The following is a 21,366-nucleotide window of genomic DNA, read 5'->3' as shown; positions in this document are numbered from 1 at the left end:
GTGAGTGTGTGTCTGTCAGTGTGTGTCTGTCAGTGTGTGTCTGTCAGTGAGTGTGTCTGTCAGTGTGTCTGTCAGTGAGTGTGTGTGTCTGTCAGTGTGTGCGTCTGTCAGTGTGTGTGTCTGTCAGTGTGTCTGTCAGTGTGTCTGTCAGTGAGTGTGTGTCTGTCAGTGTGTGTCTGTCAGTGTGTGTCTGTCAGTGTGTGTCTGTCAGTGTGTGTGTCTGTCAGTGTGTGTGTCTGTCAGTGTGTCTGTCAGTGTGTCTGTCAGTGTGTCTGTCAGTGAGTGTGTGTCTGTCAGTGTGTGTGTCTGTCAGTGAGTGTGTCTGTCAGTGAGTGTGTGTTTGTCAGTGTGTGTGTCTGTCAGTGAGTGTGTGTCTGTCAGTGTGTGTGTCTGTCAGTGTGTGTCTGTCAGTGTGTCTGTCAGTGAGTGTGTGTCTGTCAGTGAGTGTGTGTCTGTCAGTGTGTCTGTCAGTGAGTGTGTGTCTGTCAGTGTGTGTGTCTGTCAGTGTGTGTGTCTGTCAGTGAGTGTGTGTCTGTCAGTGTGTGTCTGTCAGTGTGTGTGTGTCAGTGTGTGTGTGTCTGTCAGTGTGTCTATCAGTGTGCGTCTGTCAGTGCGTGCGTCTGTCAGGGTGGGTGTGTGTATGTGTGTGTGTGTGTGTGTGCGTATGTCTGTCAGTGTGTGTGTCTGTCAGTGTGTGTGTGTGTCTGCCAGTGTGTGTGTGTGTCTGCCAGTGTGTGTGTCTGTCAGTGTGTGTGTCTGTCAGTGAGTGTGTGTCTGTCAGTGTGTGTGTGTGTGTGTGTGTCAGTGAGTGTGTGTCTGTCTGTCAGTGTGTGTGTGTGTGTGTGTGTGTGTGTGTGTGTGTGTGTGTGTGTATGTCTGTCAGTGTGTGTGTCTGTCAGTGAGTGTGTGTCTGTCAGTGTGTGTGTGTGTGTGTGTCAGTGAGTGTGTGTCTGTCAGTGTGTGTGTGTGTGTGTGTGTGTGTGCGTATGTCTGTCAGTGTGTGTGTCTGTCAGTGAGTGTGTGTCTGTCAGTGAGTGTGTGTCTGTCTGTGAGTGTGTGTCTGTCTGTGCGTGTGTCTGTCAGTGTGTGCGTCTGTCAGGGTGTGTGTGTGTGTGTGTGTGTGTGTGTGTGTGTGTGTGTGTGTGTGTGTGTGTGTGTGTGTGTGTGTGTGTGTGTGCGTATGTCTGTCAGTGTGTGTGTCTGTCAGTGTGTGTGTGTGTGTGTCTGCCAGTGTGTGTGTGTCTGCCAGTGTGTATGTGTGTCTGCCAGTGTGTGTGTGTGTGTGTGTCTGTCAGTGTGTGTGTGTGTCTGCCAGTGTGTGTGTGTGTGTGTGTGTGTCTGTCAGTATGTGTGTGTGTCTGTCAGTGTGTGTGTGTGTGTGTCTGCCAGTGTGTGTGTGTGTCTCTGTCAGTGTGTGTGTGTGTCTGCCAGTGTGTGTGTGTGTTTGCCAGTGTGTGTGTGTGTTTGCCAGTGTGTGTGTGTGTCTGCCAGTGTGTGTGTGTGTCTGCCAGTGTGTGTGTGTGTGTGTGTCTGCCAGTGTGTGTGTGTGTGTGTGTGTCTGCCATGTGTGTGTGTGTGTGTGTCTGCCAGTGTGTGTGTGTGTGTCTGCCAGTGTGTGTGTGTGTGTGTGTGTGTGTACCTGCACATGACACCAGAAGGCTGCTAGTGTGTGTGTAATCGTTTTAAGAGCAAAACAAAACAAGTAGAACATCAACTCCACAGAACATGAGTTTCCTAATGGCATCTTGCATACCAAGCAGGGCAACATTTAATATATGGAAATACATTCTAGCGTATAAATACATATTCATGCATGGAATGTCAAGTTTCACTAATGTAATTTGCATGAATGAGAGCTAGAATAAAAAATAAGTTTCGCCCTATCAGATGTCTCATGACTTAAAGGAGCAATCTGCAATTACTACTTCCACTGATTATAGTTTGAACTGCAGATTGCCCCTTTAACAGTTATATGGTGGTTATTATGAAGACAAAGACTGGATAGTTTTTCCTCTGTCCTGCTTTCAACTGTAAAGTCTACTCAAATCAGGGACCAAGGCATGAAGCAATGGAAGTGCCTTGAGGAAAGGAACAGTAACTCTGATAACAAGGCCAAAGAGCTCCATGCTGCTAGATCATGTCATGTTGGTAATATGAAAGAACCTCTAGAGTGTGGTGTTCAAATGGACGAGTTATTTCACATGATTTTAGTATTTTTATTTGAGTTTTCTTTTGTCCGTTTCAGACACAAATGAAACAACATAAATAGTTAGGACAATAAATGATAATAAGGACAACTGTCATTAGAGATTGTTGTTCTTACACATTGTACCGTCTGTGTAAAAATGGGTCAGTTGTAGTTACCGTTGAGCTGGGTGTGTTGGTGCCATATCCAGAGGAGGGGAGAGAGGCCAGGGACCATCTTCGACCGTCCGCCCTGCAGAAGAGAGGGAGAGAGGGGTAGGGTGGGAGAGAGAGAGAGAGAGAGAGAGGGGGGTTAGGAAGAGAGCAGGAAGAATTGCGTCATACTAAGTTCCAGAGCAGACAGGGATTTATACAATAGATAGTTTCTTCTGTCCAAAAAGTCAGAAAGCTTAATGTTTCACATTTCTTTCACACCTCCTGGATTGCCTTTTGCGACAATAATCCCTTCCTTTCCTCTGCTTCCCTGGGGTCCTGCTACACATATCTCTCTCCCTCTCTCTGTGGGTCCTTCTATCTGTCTGACACTGCTGGAGTCATGATGGATGTTGGTTTTGGCTACATCCTGGCACTCAGAGGCCCATCCGTCTGTGTGCGCACATAAACACACACACACACACACACACACACACACACACACACACACACACACACACACACACACACACACACACACACACACACACACACACTTTGTCATGCCGTGTGACAGGGGAGTGCAAAGAGGGGAAATTGACTCTGTCCAGCATAAGGGTGTAAATAACCTTACTGAATTCCCTATCACTGTGTGTGTGCCACTGGAATATTGTCACTGCTTAAATAAATGGTCAGTTGAGGCCTAGGGTGGTCTAGCGGTCTAAGCCACTGCCTTTAGAGCACATATACGGCTGCAGCAGGGGTTCAAATCCAGCCTACTGCTATTTCAGCAACTCTCTCTGTCTTTCCTCTCTACTATCCTGCCTGCCCACAAAACCAAAAATATTCCTTCAAAAAAGAATGGCCAGTTGATTGCTACTATGGCGGTATTGGTATGACAATGTGTTTGTTTATGCAGTGTAGCCAAAGGCTTTTTGGTTGTAGTAGGATTATTTGATTTAGAGATATTGCTGCTAGATTAGATTATAGGATCATAAAAAGGGACCTGCCAAGAGCGTTAGCTGGTTTTTAATCCCTTTATATATAATATAATCTCTTTATATGTAAACAGCAGATGTATTGAGTATTCCAAACGCTATTTACCTTCTAGAGGAGGCAAATGAGAAGTGGGCGGGGCCACTGGGGGAGAAGTTCCTTGGGCTGTCCAATGGACTACTTCCTGTGGAGAGAGAGGGAACAAACATGAAGTGCCATTATAATATATAATATATTTAGCAGACATTTTTATCCAGAACAACTTACAGTCAAGCATACATACATTTTAAGTATGGGTGGTTCCGGGAATTGAACCCACTACCCTGGCCTTACAAGCACCATGCTCTACCAAATGAGCTACAAAGAACCAAACTGGCCCATTATACATCACTGTAAATACAGTATTAACAGTTATTATAAACTGGGTGGTTTGAGCCCTGAATGCTGATTAGCTGATAGCCGTTGTATATCAGGCCATATACCACGGGCATGACAAAACATTTATTTTTACTGCTCTAATGACGTTGGTAACCAGTTTATAATAGCAATAAGGCACCTCAGGGTTTGTGATATATGGCCAATATACCACCGCTAAGGGTTGTATCCAGGCGTTGTGTCGTGCATAAGAAAAGCCCTTAGCCGTGGTATATTGACCATATACCACACCCATTCACGTCTTAATGCTTAAATATAACCAATTGCCTTACCTATGTGTCCAGGGAGAGGTGAGTGTGGTCGAGGGAGAGTGGGTGATGTACTGGTTAGAATGAGGCTCTTCCGGTTACTGGTCCGGCAACTAGAACACACACAGCCACAAACACACAGGCCATCATTATCTGAAACACAGTCAAAGAGGTGATAACGTCACCATCTAACAGCATCTACCACTCTTAATGTAATATCTATGAGAGTGTCGGGTGTGATCGTGTGTACTTTCATGTGTGTGTGTGGCTGTGTGCTTCTGAGCTTGAACACGTGTGTGTGTGTAAGTGTGTGTGTGCGCTTCTGTGTGTAAATGTGTGTATGCATGCTCATACAAATTGGGCCAGAAAACATGGTGTATTGAAGTCAGCCCACCACGTGGGGAGAGAGCCAAAGCAACAAAGCCTTGTGGATCACACACACACACAAACACACACACACACACACACACACACACACACACACACACACACACACACACACACACACACACACACACACACACACACACACAAACACACACACCACGAGCCACGGCAACAAAGACTTCCAATTTCCTTCACTGTCAACTTTGACGAGATACTGATGGGAGCGAGGGAGAGATGGAGAGAGAGCGAGAGAGAGGAGAGGGGCAGGTAATGATGTGTTGAGATTATCATATAAATGAGGATTAACCCTCCTGATGCAAGAGAAAAAAACATGGACACACACACACTGAGTGTGACACAGATGGTGTTATGCGGGAGGAGGGCTTTAAAAGGTGTGATTCTTCCATGACAACCATACTTCCTGTAGTCAGGGAACCGTACTTAATGGTGTTATGTTGTATTTGGCTGAAATCCCTCACTAATATCTATTCTCCATATTATACACCACTATCAACATAGGAGAGAAATATGGTATAGCCTTGAAAAATCACCCACAGTAGACTGTTCCCTTTCTCCTCCTTCTCCTCGACCTCCTTCTCCTCCTTCCTCAATCTATGGTCGACCAATGATGACTCACTACACTGTATTCCCCACTAATAATGACTCCCGAATAACGACTTACAACACTGTCAGCATAGCACAATAGTAACAGGAATATGGCATACTGTAGCCTCGAAAAATGACCCCCAGTAAAAATGATGTCACTTTTCTCCTCTGTGTGTGTGTGTGTGTGTGTGTGTGTGTGTGTGTGTGTGTGTGTGTATGTGTGTGTGCGTGTAAAGTCTGTTTCAGTTGCTCTGCCAGATCTCTCCAGTGTGCTGGTTTTGAAGGGTAGCTGTCAGCCAGATGAGAAGCGGTAGGGAGCTGCACAGCGCTAACACAGCATGACAAAGACCTGGGCTAGGCTTGTTCCACATTGCATCAGATAGCATGCTGCTCTATACAGCTGGGATGTAAATTACACATACACGCATGAGCAGGTAAGTACATGACACACACACACACACACACACACACACACACACACACACACACACACACACACACACACACACACACACACACACACACACACACGCACATGCACGAGCGGTATACGTACATGTCTGAAACAGCAATTTCCATAATGCATTGATGCATTTCAAATAAAGCACTCCCTCCCCCCTTCCTCCCGAACCTCCCTCCCCCCCTCCCTCCCTCCCTCCCTCCCTCCCTCCCTCCCTCCCTCCCTCCCTCCCTCCCTCCCTCCACCACCATATCCCTTCGTTTTTTTTAATTCTCATGTGTTTGTTCCTCGTCAGAACAGCTAACACAAGGAAACCAAAAACCACCTAGTGATCTCTCTCTGAGAGGCTTGTCAAAGAACTCACACACACATTTGGAGAGAAGGGGTGGTGAAATATTTAAGGGAAATGCATTAGGCTTGGTTTTGGAAGTGGCTTAACACCATTACACTATAACTCTCTGAGGACTGGAGGAGAACCAGACAAAAATACTGAGACAGAGAGAGAGAGTCATCCCAGTCCTTACTCTCCTGTATCTTTCTATTTGATATTTTTTTCATCTTACATGTTTATTTAAATTTGGTTGGTTAATAGTATATTAACCTTCACAATTTATCACACAATCAATAATACAGTGTAGAATACACAGTACTTAAATTGGCCAATGTAAGCATGACCTTTAAATGTGTCATCATCTTAAAATGATGAATCTAGTTTCTTTATGAAGGAGGGCCCAGTGGAGACTAGAGGACTGTCTGGGACTTTATGGGTTCAGACTGGTCCTTCTAAGTGGGATTCTAAGTAACGCTGAATGTCACTGTCCTCTCCTGTGGCTTGATTAAATGAACTCTCTAACCCACATATAGAGATAGAGAGAACGGGCGGGATGGGGAGGGGGGGAGGGGGGAGAGAGGGGGAGTATGTGTGACAAAGAAATTGAGTGTGTGAGAACAAGTGAGAGAGAAAGGAGAAAGAGAGACTACCAGGGTTGAGAATAATGAGTGAAGGAGAAGAATAGAGAGATACCTCGTTTTATTTCTTCAGAGTTCAGTTCCACTACATTAGACGTTTAGCCTGAGAATGAATTCAAGTGATGAGTCATCCACAGAGCTAGCTGGAACTATGTTCAGGCGATGACATGCTGTGTCTTTCATAACGTTTCTCATTACTTTAGTCTGATGGAAAAAGATCTGCGATAGAGCTGACAAATGAAAAACTGAAGGAAACATGGGAAAGAGGGGGATGAATATAGAGAGGCAGGGGTGAAAGAGAGAAATGGAAAGGAAAAGAAGACAAGTGTGTGTGTTTTCTCTCTCCTCTCTGGTGTTGCTGAGTGACAGGGTAAATCTCTCAGTCACGGTTATGGTCATGTAGTGTGGGCTCAGCCGCTCTCCATCTGGTTTAGATAGTGTGTGTGTGTGTGTGTGTGTGTGTGTGTGTGTGTGTGTGTGTGTGTGTGTGTGTGTGTGTGTGTGTGTGTGTGTGTGTGTGTGTGTGTGTGTGTGTGTGTGTGTGTATGTTTATGTGTGTGTGTATGCTGCTGGCTTTATCCCAGGACCACCATAAATCAAGAGCAGTGTCCTTACTATATCACACAACATAAAGGTTTCGATAGCATATCATATGGCATTTCTGTTCACCTTGTTGATTGAGGTGGACAAACATTTTCAGCATGATCGCGTTCAGTTTGGTTTATCCTTAATGCCCAGTCTCCAGACTAGACACATCTCTAGACAGCGTTAGCTACATCTGTCAGAATTGAATTGAATCATTCATTTATTTAACCAGGTAAATAAATGAGGACTAAATTCTTCCTTGCTTCGTTCTGTAATGACCCGACCACGAAGCAGTAAGAGAGAGGGGGGTGAGGGGAGGCTGGGTGTACCCGGTTACTATAGCAACACAAAAGAGTCACACAATATACTACTCATGTGAGCGGTGAAAACATCTCGAGCTGGTTTCCCAATTCTACAAGTCCCATTGATACACAAACAGCGTCCAGGCCCCTTCCTTATTGTAACAATACGGTAGTTACAATAACAGGTCATTATTATTCCTTTCTTTAATAGGATCCCCATTAGGTGTAACGAAACAGCAACTACTCTTCCTGGGGTCCACACAGAACATGACATAATACAGAACATTAATAAACCAGAACAGGTCAAGGACAGAACTACATGTAAAAACAGCACACATAGTCCACATATCAACGCTTACACACAATATCTAGGTCAAATAGGGGAGTTGTGCTGTGAGGTGTTGCTTTATCTGTTTTTTTTAAAAAACCAGGTTTGCTGTTCATTTAAGCAATATGAGTTCTTTGCAATAATGGCTCTATATAATACTGTACACTTTCTTGAATTTGTGGACTGTGAAAAGACCCCTGGTGGCATGTCTTGTGGGGTAAGTGTGTGTCAGAGCTGTGTGTAAATTAACTATGCAAACTATTTGGAATTTTCAAAACATGAATGTTTCTTATAAAAAGAAGAAGTGATGTAGTCAGTCTTTCCTCAACTCTTAGCCAAGAGAGACTGGCATGCATAGTATTAATATTAGCCCTCTGATTACAATGAAGAGCAAGACGTGCCGCTCTGTTCTGGGCCAACTGCAGCATAACTAGGTCTTTCCTTGCAGCACTCGACCACGACTGGACAACAATCAAGATAAGATAAAACTAGAGCCTGCAGGACTTGCATTTTGGAGTGTGGTGTCAAAAAAGCAGAGCATCTCTTTATTACGGACAGACCTCTCCCCATCTTTACAACTATTGAATCTATATGTTTTGACCATGACAGTTTACAATCTAAGGGAACACCAGGTCTAGAGCTTACCTTATACTTTGCACTCTGACTTTATGACATTTGACCCACATCCCATCTCAATACATGACCCTTGAACTTCTATGACATCACATTATACTAAAACATGCAGATGAAACATCAAATAATCTGGTGTGTGGGCAGTTTCATAAAACATCATAATCTGTCATATAAAGCGTTTTAATCTACTGTATCATAATCCATTTAATCCAGATGTCAGGCTCAGCCAGTAGCAGGCAGGCAGTCAGCCAGTTCAGTCAGTCAGCCGGTGGCAGTCAATCAGTCAGTTTGATAGTCAGTCAGTAGTTGACAGTAGTGTTAATTAACAGTCAGTCAGTAGTGTTGCCTGTCTTGTGTGATCTGTGATTTCTAGACATCAATAACCCATGCTGTGTCTTCTGACTCTACCTCATGAGGTCACACTGTAATAAAAATCCCATTTGGTAAAACATGATGATGAAGCAGCAAATCTGCTGTGTGGGCAGCAGTTCATAATCCATGATAATCTACTGCATCACATCACCAGGCTACAAACTCTTCCGGTGGCAGGCAGTCAGTCACTCCGACAGTATTTGACAGTAGAGTTGCCAGTCAGTGTGTGGTTGTGTGATTTATAGAGAATCAATGGCCCATGCAGTCTCTGTCTGTCTGTGGGTTCTGGTGATCAGTCAGAGTAACAGAGGAGAAAGCTGTGATAACAACTGATGAAAAAAAAGGCCAAATGGCAGTGTGTGTGTGTGTATATATGACTAAATCAAAAGTTCTCCCATGTCACCCCGCTCCTCCGCACACTCCACACTGGCTTCCAGTCAAAGCTCGCATCCACTACAAGACCATGGTACTTTCCTACGGAGCAGCAAGAGGAACTGCCCCTCCCTACCTTCAGGCTATGCTCAAACCCTACACCCCAACCCGAGTACTCCGTTCTGCCACCTCAGGTCTCTTGGCTCTCCCAACCGTATGGGAGGGCAGCTCCCGCTCAGCCCAGTCAAAGCTCTTCTCTGTCCTAACACCCCAATGGTGGAACCATCTTCCCCCTGAAGCTAGGACATCAGAGTCCTGCCCATCTTCAGAAACCATCTGAAACCCTACCTCTTCAACGAGTATCTTTGGAAGGTTAACAGAAGCCTGATGCTGGTGGTAGGAAAAAGAGGGACCGACTGTTTGATATCTCAACCCATCCTCGGTGCCATGTTGCACTGGGTTTGCTGTCCAGGAGAACACAGACAACACTGTGGAAGCCCGGCTCTTCTGAAGACTCAACTGATCCAGGATTGCCAGAGTTCTAACTATCACTGTTGTGGCTGAACCGACAAAGGAGTCAGTGACTTTTCCCAGGTCATCATAGACTTGCGTTCCATGTCCACGATGAAGTCAAGAACAAAATGGACGCGGCATACCTCCCTTATGTGAAGATGCTGAACAGAGTCCTGCCCCAGGACACCAGGATTATCGACTGGTCAAATGCTGCGCAGGGATTCAGTGCGCACTGTGAATGTCAGTCCAGAACCTACCGGTACTACTTCCTTGCTCTGGATTTAGTGTTGATGGCACGACTTCCGCAACCTGTGCAAGGAGTGCTGCAGTTCCAGAGGACCATCCTGTCTATCCCGGTCCAGTCTGTCCATCAACCTCACCCTACCATGCCCACTGCCACAGACCCATAAGACCTATCATATTTGAGATTGGACTGGCCTTTCTCTATCACCAGGTGCGGTGCATGATGGCTATGCTGCTGCTGATTGGCCAGAAGCTGGAGGCTCCAGAGATAGTGGATCAAGTCCTGGATGTGGAGAAGAATCCCAGGAAACCCATGTACAGCATGGTGGTGGACTTTCCCTTGGTGCTGTTCCACTGCCATTTTGAGGTGTTGAGCTGGCGCAGGGAGGCTGAGGAGGTGAACCACTCCTTGGTCACGCTGCAGCAACACTGGACCCAGATAGCAGTCAAGACCCAGGTCCCCCCCTTACTATAACTGAGATATGTGGTTGTACCACCTAGCTATTTTAAGATTTAAGTTGCTCTGGATAAGAGCGTCTCCTAAGTGACTAAAATGTAAATGTAATGGAAAGTCAATGGAACACATAGCTAAAATATCACGGCTCAGTTCCATCTGTCTTAGCCTGGAACTCACTGTGATGCTCTCACAGCCTCTCTCTTTTAAACCTGCCTTTGAAAGAGGACGAGCGTGAAACCTATTCTCTATTCTGTGAAAGAGAAGGTAACCCACTTGACACACCACATCATTTCAATGTGGAGAATTGAGTAATATTTGGTAGATACGTATCAATAAGATTCCAACCTATTTTCGCCTACTCAAAACGACAGCCAAACGTTTGTTGAATTCCCAATGTGCTATCACTGCGCTTTCAACCATTTAAAAGCACACTAAAGTTCAAATGTCATATATTTTGTTTATTTATACAACAGCTTAATATTATTTTTTATATATATTTTTTTAATGTGTTATCACTGTGCTTGATCTAATAGCACAACCAAATGACCTGGATTGCAGTTAGCTGAGATTGCATTAAAGTACATGGTGCAAGTGTCACGTCCTGACTAGTGAAAAGGGTCATTTTGCCATAGTAGAATGGTCAGGGCATGGCAGGGGGGTTGTTTTGTGTGTTTTGGGGTTGGTTTATTTCTAGGGGCATTTGTTCTAGTTTTCTGTTTCTATGTTTCATTTTCCATGTGTGGCCGAGTATGGTTGCCAATCAGAGGCAGGTGTCTTTCGTTGTCTCTGATTGGAAGCCATACTTAGGCAGCCTGTTTTTCTTTGGGTTTTGTGGGTGTTTATTTTCCGTTTAGTGATTGTACCTGACGGAACTGTTGAGCGTTTATTATTTTGTTGTTGAAGTGCATTCATTAAAATCCTAAAATGAGCACTATACACGCTGCGCCTTGGTCTAATCCTTTCGACGCCTGTGACAGCAAGTGATCAATGCAGTAAAGCCTTACATCAGGCTATTTACTGTCTTACAAAAGTAATATAGAATTCTGTTTGGTTGTCAATGCAACCAAACATAAACATTTAAAGGAGAAGTATCTGCTGCTTGGATAGTTCCATCTGAGCCACTGGCTTAATCCTGTTCTTTATCTTTTATTTTCGGTTGAGATGGAGACGTGAATCCAACATATCATTTGTTAACTTGTCGACAAGGTAATAGACTATTTACCGTATTGCAAAAGTGATATTGAATTGTGTTTGATTGTCAACGCAAACAAATATCAACTTTTGAAGGAGATCTTCTGCTTGGTTAGCTCCATCTGTGCCACTGAGTCTGGCTTTAATTCCAGTTTGTCTACAAATGAATAATTGATCTGTTAGTGTCACGTCTCCATTTCAACCCAAAATGTATGTTAAGGAATAGGAATAAATCCAATTTTAAATGCACTTTGATTTGATTTAATCCTATTCTTTAACTTGTATTTTTGGTTGAGATGGAGATGTGAATCCAACATATTTATGATTAACTTGTAGATTCTATTTGAAATTAACCAGAGCTTGAAAGCCTAGGCCTTTATGTATTGCCTATTTTTTGTTGAATGCTGGGCTGAATTTATAGAATAGCTGTTGATGACTTCCCAAATGTTATATAGGCCTAAATAGCATCATTGATGTTATATGATTGATATGTTTGATAAGTATGGTTAGAGTTAATTTCCTCTGTTGAACCTACCCTTTGGAATGACTTCGATGGCAAGTGAATCTTTTAAAACTGATTAAGGATCGGACCCTTTTTTTCCAATTTTCGCCTAAAATGACATACCCAAATCTAACTGCTTTTAGCTCAGGACCTGAAGCAAGGATATGCATTTTCCTGATACCATTTGAAAGGAAACGCTTTGAAGTTTGTGGAAATGTGAAATTAACGTTGGAGAATATATCTGGTAAAAGATAATGCAATGTACTTTTTTGTACCATCATCTTTGAAATGCAAGAGAAAGGCCATAATGTATTATTCCAGCCCAGGCACAATTAAGATTTTGGCCACTAGATGGCAGCAGTGTATGGGCAAAGTTTTAGACTGATCCAATGAACCATTGTATTTCTGTTCAAAATGTTGTATCAAGACTGCCCAAATGTGCCTAATTGGTTTATTAATAACTTTTCAAGTTCATAACTGTGCACTCTCCTCAAACAATAGCATGGTATTCTTTCACTGTAATAGCTACTGTAAATTGGACAGTGCAGTTAGATTAACAATAATTGAAGCTTTCTGCCAATATCAGATATGTCTACATCCTGGGAAATGTTCTTGTTAATTACAACCTCATGCTAATCACATTAGCATACGTTAGCTCAACCGTCCCGAGGGGGACCCACCAATCTTGTAGAGGTTAGGTGGAGATTTCACAACAACAATTCTCATGATAGCAGATTGGTCGTAGTCAGTGACAAATATCAAAAATAAGGCGGGCTTGGTTAAAACCCTGGATGTGAGACCAAAGGGATAGCTGCAGATCAATAAACTCTCCAGTAAGAGATGCTGTCCAGCCTATTGCATTCTTATAGTGGATATTACCTTGAAGATCTGACGTTGTTTCAAAGGTACACTATTTTTACAAAAGTATGTGGACACCTCTTGAAATTAGTGGATTTGGCTATTTCGGCCATACCTGTTGCTGACAAGTGTATAAAATCAAGCACACAGCCATGCAAACTCCATAGACAAACATTGGCAGTAGAATGGCCTTACTGAAGAGCTCAGTGACTTTCAACATGACATCGTCATAGGATTCCACCTTTCCAACAAGTCAGTTTGTCACATTTCTGCCCTGCTAGAGCTGCCCCGGGTCAACTGTAAGTGCTGTTATTGTAAAGAAGAAACGTTTAGGAGCGACAACGGCTCAGCCGTGAAGTGATAGGCCACACAAGCTCACCGAACGGGACCGCTGAGTGCTGAAACGTGTGGTGCGTAAAAATCATCTGTCCTCGGTTACAACACTCACTAGCAAGTTCCAAACTGCCTCTGGAAGCAACATCAGCACAATAACTGTTCGTCGGGATCTTCATGAAATGGGTTTCCATGGCCGACAGCCACACACAAGCCTAAGATCACCATGCGCAATGCCAAGCGTCGCTTGGAGTGGTGTAAAGCTCACCGTCATTGGACTCTGGAGCAGTGGAAACGTGTTCTCTGTAGTGATGAATCACACTTCATCATCTGGCAGTGAAATCTGGGTTTGGCAGATGCCAGGAGAACGCTACCTGCCCAAATGCATAGCGCCAACTATAAAGTTTGGTGGAGGAGGAATAATGGACTGGGGCTGTTTTTTAACGCTACAGCATACAATGACATTCTAGACGATTCTGTGCTTCCAACTTTGTGGCAATAGTTTGGGGAAGGCCCTTTCCTGTTTCTGCAAGACAATTCCCCCGTGCACAAAGCGAGGTCCATACAGAAATGGTTTGTTGAGATTGGTGTGAAAGAACTTGACTGGCCTGTACAGAGCCCTGACCTCAACCCATCAAACACCTTTATGATGAATTGAAAGGCCGACTGCGAGCCAGGCCTAATTGCCTGACCTCACTAATGCTCTTTTGACTGAATGGAAGCAAGTCCCTGCAGCAATATTCCAACATCTAGTGGAAAGCCTTCCCAGAGTAGTGGAGCTGTTATAGCAGCAAAGGGGGACCAACTCCATATTAATGCCCATGATTTTGGAATGAGATGTTTGACGAGCAGGTGTCCACATGCTTTTAGTCATGTAGAGTACAAATTTAACATAGTTTGTCTGTGTTGAAAATTGGTTACAATGATGACATAATCCTGTGCTTGAAATTGTGAGGAAAACAGTTGAGGGAAATTTTACCCACAAAACAATGTAGATTCCAAATCACAATATGTTGACAAATTACATTTAAAAAACATTGCGAGAAACAGAGGGGGACTGACAGAACAAGTAAAAGAGTAAGCAAGAGACATAAAAGGGGAGGAAAGAAGCATAAAGAGAATAAGGGGGAGGATGACATGTAGAGGGAATGATAGCTAGTTAGAGGAGAGCTGCATGTTTCTCCAGATAGTAGAGCAACCAATCCTGTCGTTGTTTCCTACTGTACCCAATCTGGCGGCTGTCACCAGGTCAAAGGTCAAATCAGTGGTAATGACTCGTGTGAAGAGCGATTATCCCCCGTGCAGGCCCCTCACTGGCACACTGCCATTAGTCTCACATACGAGTGCATACACAGACACGCACACACACGCACAAACGGGGGCACACACACACACAGGATACCAACTGAGCGTATTGTGCTCTTTGTGTGGGGAACAGTGAATAAAGTAGAGAGAAGAAGAGATGGAGTAAAAGCGAAAGTGAAAGGTGAGAGTGCACCACTTCTCCTCTTCTCACATAATTTCATTTCTGTCAATTGCAGAGCAGACAATATTTTATTTACTCCCCAATCATAGGAAGATACTGACATTGACACTTCTGATGCAAACACACACACACCGACCCACCCACCCACACAATCCTTGGACGACAAACCAGCTTGTGTTTAAGTTCACTATGTTTTGTGGTCTGGTTAATTGCTTTCTAAATAACTGCTCAACATGACTATATGACTATAGTTCCTATACCAAGGCCATGTCCGCAGAGACAACACACAGAGGACAGCTACCATTACGTGAAGACAAACAGTGTGTGTGTGTGTGCCTGTGTGTGTGTGCCTGTGCCTGTGCTGTGTGTGTGTGTGTGTGTGTGTGTGTGTGTGTGTGTGTGTGTGTGTGTGTGTGTGTGTGTGTGTGTGTGTGAGACATAATGGATGTCCATTGATACTGTATGGGCAGCATGGTGATCTGTAGTTTCAGTAGTCCTACATCTTATGTAACCGCAATTAAAAGAAGATGAAACAGAGACTGGATGTCTTCCCATACTGCGTGTCTCAGGGAGGGTGGGATATGAAAAAACACATTTGAAATAGGACAATTATAAGCACCCACCAAATTATTATAATAATTATTATATTGATGATTATTATCATTATTATAATGATAATTATTCTTATTAAAGGGACTGCTAGTCCAGTATATCATAGTAGACTGTTCTAAAGACTATGTGTAGTAATTCCCAACCCATCTATATGGGTATATCATCATGGTGGACAGTGTGTGTGTGTGTGTGTGTGTGTGTGTGTGTGTGTGTGTGTGTGTGTGTGTGTGTGTGTGTGTGTGTGTGTGTGTGTGTGTGCCTCTGTATGTTTGTGTGCGTACGTGTCTATACAGTGAGCATGAGTGTGTGCTGATGTAACGTTAACGTTAGTGTCGTCTTCTGCATGCTGAGTCACAGGGCAGACAGGACACCATGCAGACCTTTCTGATCGTTAGAATATTGATTGACCCGAGGCAATTTCCTGTCAGGTGACCTTTCCATGACAGTCCGGGTTTCTTAATGTTTACCGCTGTCTGATGTGAAGCAGTGAAATCAGAGGTCACAGTCAAGCCACAATATGAAGTTTGTGTGTCAGTCAATCACTATTGTCTATTGACTTTCTCTGACACTTCCTCATGATTTCTTAAAGGGGGACTGCAACATTTACAGCTGTCTGGAGTCAAGAAACTGTCACACCCTGACCTGAGAGAGCCTTTTTATGTCTCTATTTAGGTTGGTCAGAGTGTGATTTGGGTGGGCATTCTATGTCTGTTTTTCTATGTTTGGGATTGCTTTGTTTCGGCCGGGTATGGCTCCCAATCAGGAACAGCTGTACATCGTTGTTGCTGATTGGGAGTCATACTTAGGCAGTCTGTTTTTCCTTCGGGTTTTGTGGGTAGATGTTTTCTGTATAGCTTCTGTGCCTTATGGAACTGTGTAGTCGTGGTTTGGTTTATTTTTGTAAGTGTTCACTTTTCTTCAAATTAAAAAGATGAGCATTCATATTCCCGCTGCGTTTTGGTCCTGTGTTCCCAACGACCGTTACAGAAACTGAGTCAGGGAAAGGGAGGGAGGAAGGGGGGTGTAGAAAAACTGAGTCAGAGAAAGGGAGGGAGGCAGGGGGGTAGAAAAACTAAGTCAGGGAAAGGGAGGGAGGGAGGGAAACTGAGTGAAGGAAAAGGGAGGCCAGGTGGGAGGGAGAAGAAAGATAAGAAAAAACGTCAATGAAAATCTGAGTGCTCCAACCTTCCCATCTAGACCAATTTAGTGAGAAACATTGTAAAGTCCTTTAGGGCCTATGCCTGCTCACAGCAGGGTGTTCTTTCACATCCACTGATCAAAGGGAAAGAAGACATGGACCTTGTCCCAAATGGCAGCCTATTCCCTATACAGTGCACTACTTTTGACCACGACCCATAGGATCTGGTCATGAACACATGTTGTCCCCTTTACACTATAAAACGAGGATGCCGACAGACAGAGAAAAGTCTGGCCCTGCTAGATAGTTACAGTCAGACCTGGGTTCAAATACCATTTAAAATCAGGTAAAATACTTTGATTGTTTGCCTGCCTGGAGTGCCAGATGGATAGGGTTTAAGGTATTGGGACTATTCAATCAAGCACAGATGAAGTATTTGAAATTATTTCAAATAGTATTTGAACCCAGGTCTGGTAGCACATCATCTAGGAGGATGTCTGTCTATCTAGCTATTTCTCTGTCTGGTTGTCTGTCTAGCTACAGTAGCTAGCATGGCGACAAGACATGACAACTCTGGCCTGTCGGTCTGTCTGTCTGTCTGTCTGTCTATTTAAGATGATGGGGCATGGAGCTGTCAGAGAGAGAGAGTAGCCTTCCAGGGGAGTTCTAGTTAGGAAACACATCAGTGAGTCTGACTACAACACATCTGGAGCCCAGGCTGTTAAACCAAAATATACTGACTGAGCTAGCCACGACGGAAGCTAGCAAAATGCTACAGCTAGCACACTTTAACAGCAATAGGACAGTCCACAACAGGGATATTAGGTCCATGTCACAGCTCTTCAAGCCCATACAATGAGCTAGCGACAATGCTAACAAAATGTTAATGCAAATGTTCCTCCACAGATGTAGAAAGGCCTATAGATATTTTTCTCAAAGAGGAAAGGACTATCATGACCCTTTATAAAGGTGATATGCCTCTTTAAGACACAATTTTTGTTATGTTATTGTTATGCTTTTGAAACAATGGGTGGGCAACTGCGCTCTATTATAGTCTTTAATTCAAAATGATGTCAGTCACAGGCGCGTAGGTTTAAAACAAACAGGATAATGAAAAGGCTATGTTATGCTTTGTGGTCATACTGTGGGCCTGAGGCAGTCAGTTACCCCGTTTGAACTCTCCTATCATGATTTATGACAAAGTTATGTAGGCTATTCTTAAAGGCAGCCATAGTGACACAGCAGAATCAGAAGCGAATTGAGGCACTGAAATATCTTTACTGTAATATCTATTGACTAAACTGAGGTAAATGTTTTCCCCCTTTTGAGTGTTCCTATTATTATTGATGACAAGGTTAGGCTTTTTTAGGTGTAAAAAATAAAATGTCAATGTGTCTTCGAGGTAGAGTGACACAGCAATCATCAGAAGCTTGGAGGGACAGTGCTATCTTGTGTACTGTGTATTGACTGAAAGCTATATTGAGCTGAGACTGGGAGGTGGTGCATTGAATCGGCTATAGCTATGGTTAACAGAACCTTATGCAGGCAGGGGTTGCATCCCAAATGGCACCCTATTCCCTATAGTGCACTACTTTTGACTAGGGCCCATACGGTGGTAGTGCACTTTCGAGGGAATAGCGTGGCATTTGAGACTCACTCAGGGTAAATGACCTGGAACTATTACCTCGTTAAAATATAATTGTCTACGTTCCAAATGTCACTCTATTCCCTATGTAGTGCACTATTTTTGGCCAGGGCTCATACGGTAGTAGTGCACTATCTAGGGTGAAATTTGAGACTCACACAGGGTAAATGACCTGAAACTATTACCTTGTAAAAAATGTGAAATAGTCTGCGTTCCAAATGTCACCCTATTCCTTATCTACTGTAGTGCACTATTTTAGGCCAGGGCCCATAGGGAATAGGGTGCTGTTTGGGACACAGAAGCAGACAGTGTCATACACACCAAGTCTAAAGGACATTTAATATCATTATTGATGATGCGTATGGTTAAGTGGTTGTCAAATCCTCCACTACGGAAAACCATGTTCTTTGAATAATACATTTATGTAAAATACTGTACTAGTGTATATTAACACTAATACTTTTCTTATTATGACAATGATTGAATTATAATGCTTAGCCTTGGAACATGGACTCCTTTCCATCAACAAGCCACATACGCTACAGTCAGTTGTTTAAAGAACAAAAATAGGACAGCACTCCAGAGAATAAACTTAAATGAACATATTTTTATTGCCACGTGTATGAGCCTTTCCTCAGCGTGCATATGAGGCAACAGCAATCAATATCACCATAATTCGACAAGTACCCAGCACCTGATCTAAGTTTATATAAGGTGGAGTGGAGCACGTTGTTTATCTTTACAGTCAGTTGTTTACCATATCAATGTTGTGAAATACAGATGGATGAGAAGATTATTACTCAGCTATTGTCACGTCCTGACCCTAGTAAGATGTCATTTTCTATAGTAGAGTAGGTCAGGGCGTGACAGGGGGGTGTTTTGTGTTTTTCTATGTTTTCTATTACTATGTTTAAGTTCTAGTTTTTCTATTTCTATGTTGTTGTTTTTTGGGTTGATCTCCAATTGGAGGCAGCTGGTCCTCGTTACCTCTGATTGGAGATCATATTTAAGTAGGGTTTTTTTCTTCCTTGGTTTTGTGGGTGATATATATTTTGAGTAGTGTTTGTTTCTCTCTGCGTCACGGTTTGTTGTTTTGTCAATTCAGTTATTTATGTATTGCAAACTTTCACGGATTTAATTTGAGCCGGTTGCTACAGCAGGAAAATAATCCTGCAGCAGGTGAATTATTACGTGGATCTTAATTAATGGTTGATACATTTTTCGTGAGGGGAAATCAAGTCTGTTAAACAAGTTAAACATTTCCTGCATTGCAGGAAAGTTCTCCAGCAACAGGGTGATCAAATTAAGATCCTACATCTGTAGCAGTCAGATTCCAATAGCGCACAGAGAGAACTACGCCAACCTGCTTTCACGTTAGCTAGTCTGCTAGTGTACGTAGCTTAACACAGAGGAGAGAAGGCTCTGTGCATAACCACAACATCAATAGCATTGATTGACTGGGGGCGTAGGGTTAACAACATGGTGGCACACAACTGATATGACTGCAATGTAAATCTGGACTTCAACCACGTTGCAATGTAAATCTATAGAACACACACCTGATGAGGGGTTACATGCAAACACACTCTTTCTTTCTCGTGTTCCCTCTTTCCTAGCTTTCAAATTACATTCTATGAGGAAGACAGAATAGAGAGAGAGCGAAAAAGAGAGATCGAGAGAGAGAAAGAGAGAATGAATTTTGAGTATAGCTACATTTTGAGTACAGCTGAAAAAAGAGTGGAAGAAAAACTAAAGACTAAAGAAAAGAGATAATCTCTTTAGAGTGCTGAGTTAACCCCAGTGGGCTGCTGTTAAATGTAGGCCCAGACTGTACCTCAGGCTCTGCCTTTCATTTTACACCCCACTCCTTCTTCCCCTCTCCTGTTCTACACTCCTCCTCCGCTTCGTTCCATCTATCCTTCCGGGCACGGGCACAAAGCATCTTCCTTCTCTAATTGAGACAGCCTGAGAGAGTCGGCCAAGAATGAGCAGCTTGCAAACACACACACACACATGCAGGCAGACAGTGGCACACACTCACACACATACTGTACATAAACACTGATAAGAACATAAGACATACTACCACCCACGTTATGCTACTAGCTACACACACAAACATGCCTTGCATGACAAGTAAGTACAACAAATCTCTGACCTACTACATGGAGAGCAATTTAATGAAGATCAAGCATCATAAGATCAGAGAACAATGTTTCCTCCTGGGGGAGATTCATACAAAGTGATTACAGAGATAGAGCTGTAGAAGAAACCTTGAGACAGGATGCTGGAGGTATTATCACACACACACACACACACACACACACACACACACACACACACACACACACACACACACACACACACACACACACACACACACACACACACACACACACACACACACACGCACACACACTCACACACACAGAGATACACACACACATGCACACACACGCACACAGAGATATGCACACACAGAGAGGTGCGCACACACACACAGAGATGCACACACACACACAGATGCACACACACAGAGATGCCATCGGACAAAGGGATTTATACTAATCCTCCTATGAGCAGATGAGATGAAGTCAGAAATAAAACGCTGCAGGACAACTGGGATTGTGTACTATGGCAGATAGAGAGAGAGGGAATGATGGGAGGGAGGGAATACAAAATAGTGGTAGAGATGGGGAAGGTGCTCTAACCTAGACACCACAGTATATTTAGTGCAGCAGACCCTCCTCCACAGAAGCCTCTAACCTAGACACCACAGTATATATAGTACAGCATTGACCCTCCTCCACAGAAGCCTCTAACCTAGACACCACAGTATATTTAGTGCAGCAATGACCCTCCTCCACAGAAGCCTCTAACCTAGACACCACAGTATATATAGTGCAGCCATGACCCTCCTCCACAGAAGCCTCTAACCTAGACACCACAGTATATATAGTACAGCATTGACCCTCCTCCACAGAAGCCTCTAACCTAGACACCACAGTATATATAGTACAGCATTGACCCTCCTCCACAGAAGCCTCTAACCTAGACACCACAGTATATATAGTACAGCATTGACCCTCCTCCACAGAAGCCTCTAACCTAGACACCACAGTATTTATAGCACAGCATTGACCCTCCTCCACAGAAGCCTCTAACCCAGACACCACAGTATTTATAGCACAGCATTGAATCCTATCTCTGACAAGTGGCTAGGCCACTGACCAGACACAAACCTCCAGAGTCCGGTCTATGACTGCCTGCTTGTGTGTGTAACATGTCTATCAATCATCTACAACAGTGTTTCCCAACCCTGGTCCTCCAGTACACCCAACAGAACACATTGTCATTG

General features: G+C 43.6%; 1 protein-coding gene across 3 annotated transcripts in view; it reads right to left on the bottom strand.

The window, feature by feature from the left end:
- The window catches only part of LOC106564511 (microtubule-associated serine/threonine-protein kinase 1), an 89,230-nt gene that overhangs the window by 40,988 nt on the left and 26,876 nt on the right, over positions 1–21,366 (bottom strand). For 2 of the 3 annotated variants that reach the window (XM_045691045.1, XM_045691046.1), the window contains 3 exons: positions 4,041–4,129; positions 3,442–3,517; positions 2,365–2,437 (listed from right to left, as the gene is read on the bottom strand). In XM_045691045.1, the coding sequence (XP_045547001.1) occupies positions 2,365–2,437; positions 3,442–3,517; positions 4,041–4,129 (238 nt within the window). Of the gene's footprint in view, positions 1–2,364; positions 2,438–2,619; positions 2,791–3,441; positions 3,518–4,040; positions 4,130–21,366 lie in introns of those variants that run through there. The other variant, XM_045691047.1, reaches the window with a different exon arrangement.

The sequence above is a fragment of the Salmo salar genome, chromosome ssa12 (genome assembly GCF_905237065.1).
Source record: "Salmo salar chromosome ssa12, Ssal_v3.1, whole genome shotgun sequence".
NCBI classification, from domain to species: Eukaryota; Metazoa; Chordata; class Actinopteri; order Salmoniformes; family Salmonidae; genus Salmo; species Salmo salar.
Note: the sequence above shows the minus strand (reverse complement) of the source record. Positions and strands in the feature narration are given on the sequence as shown.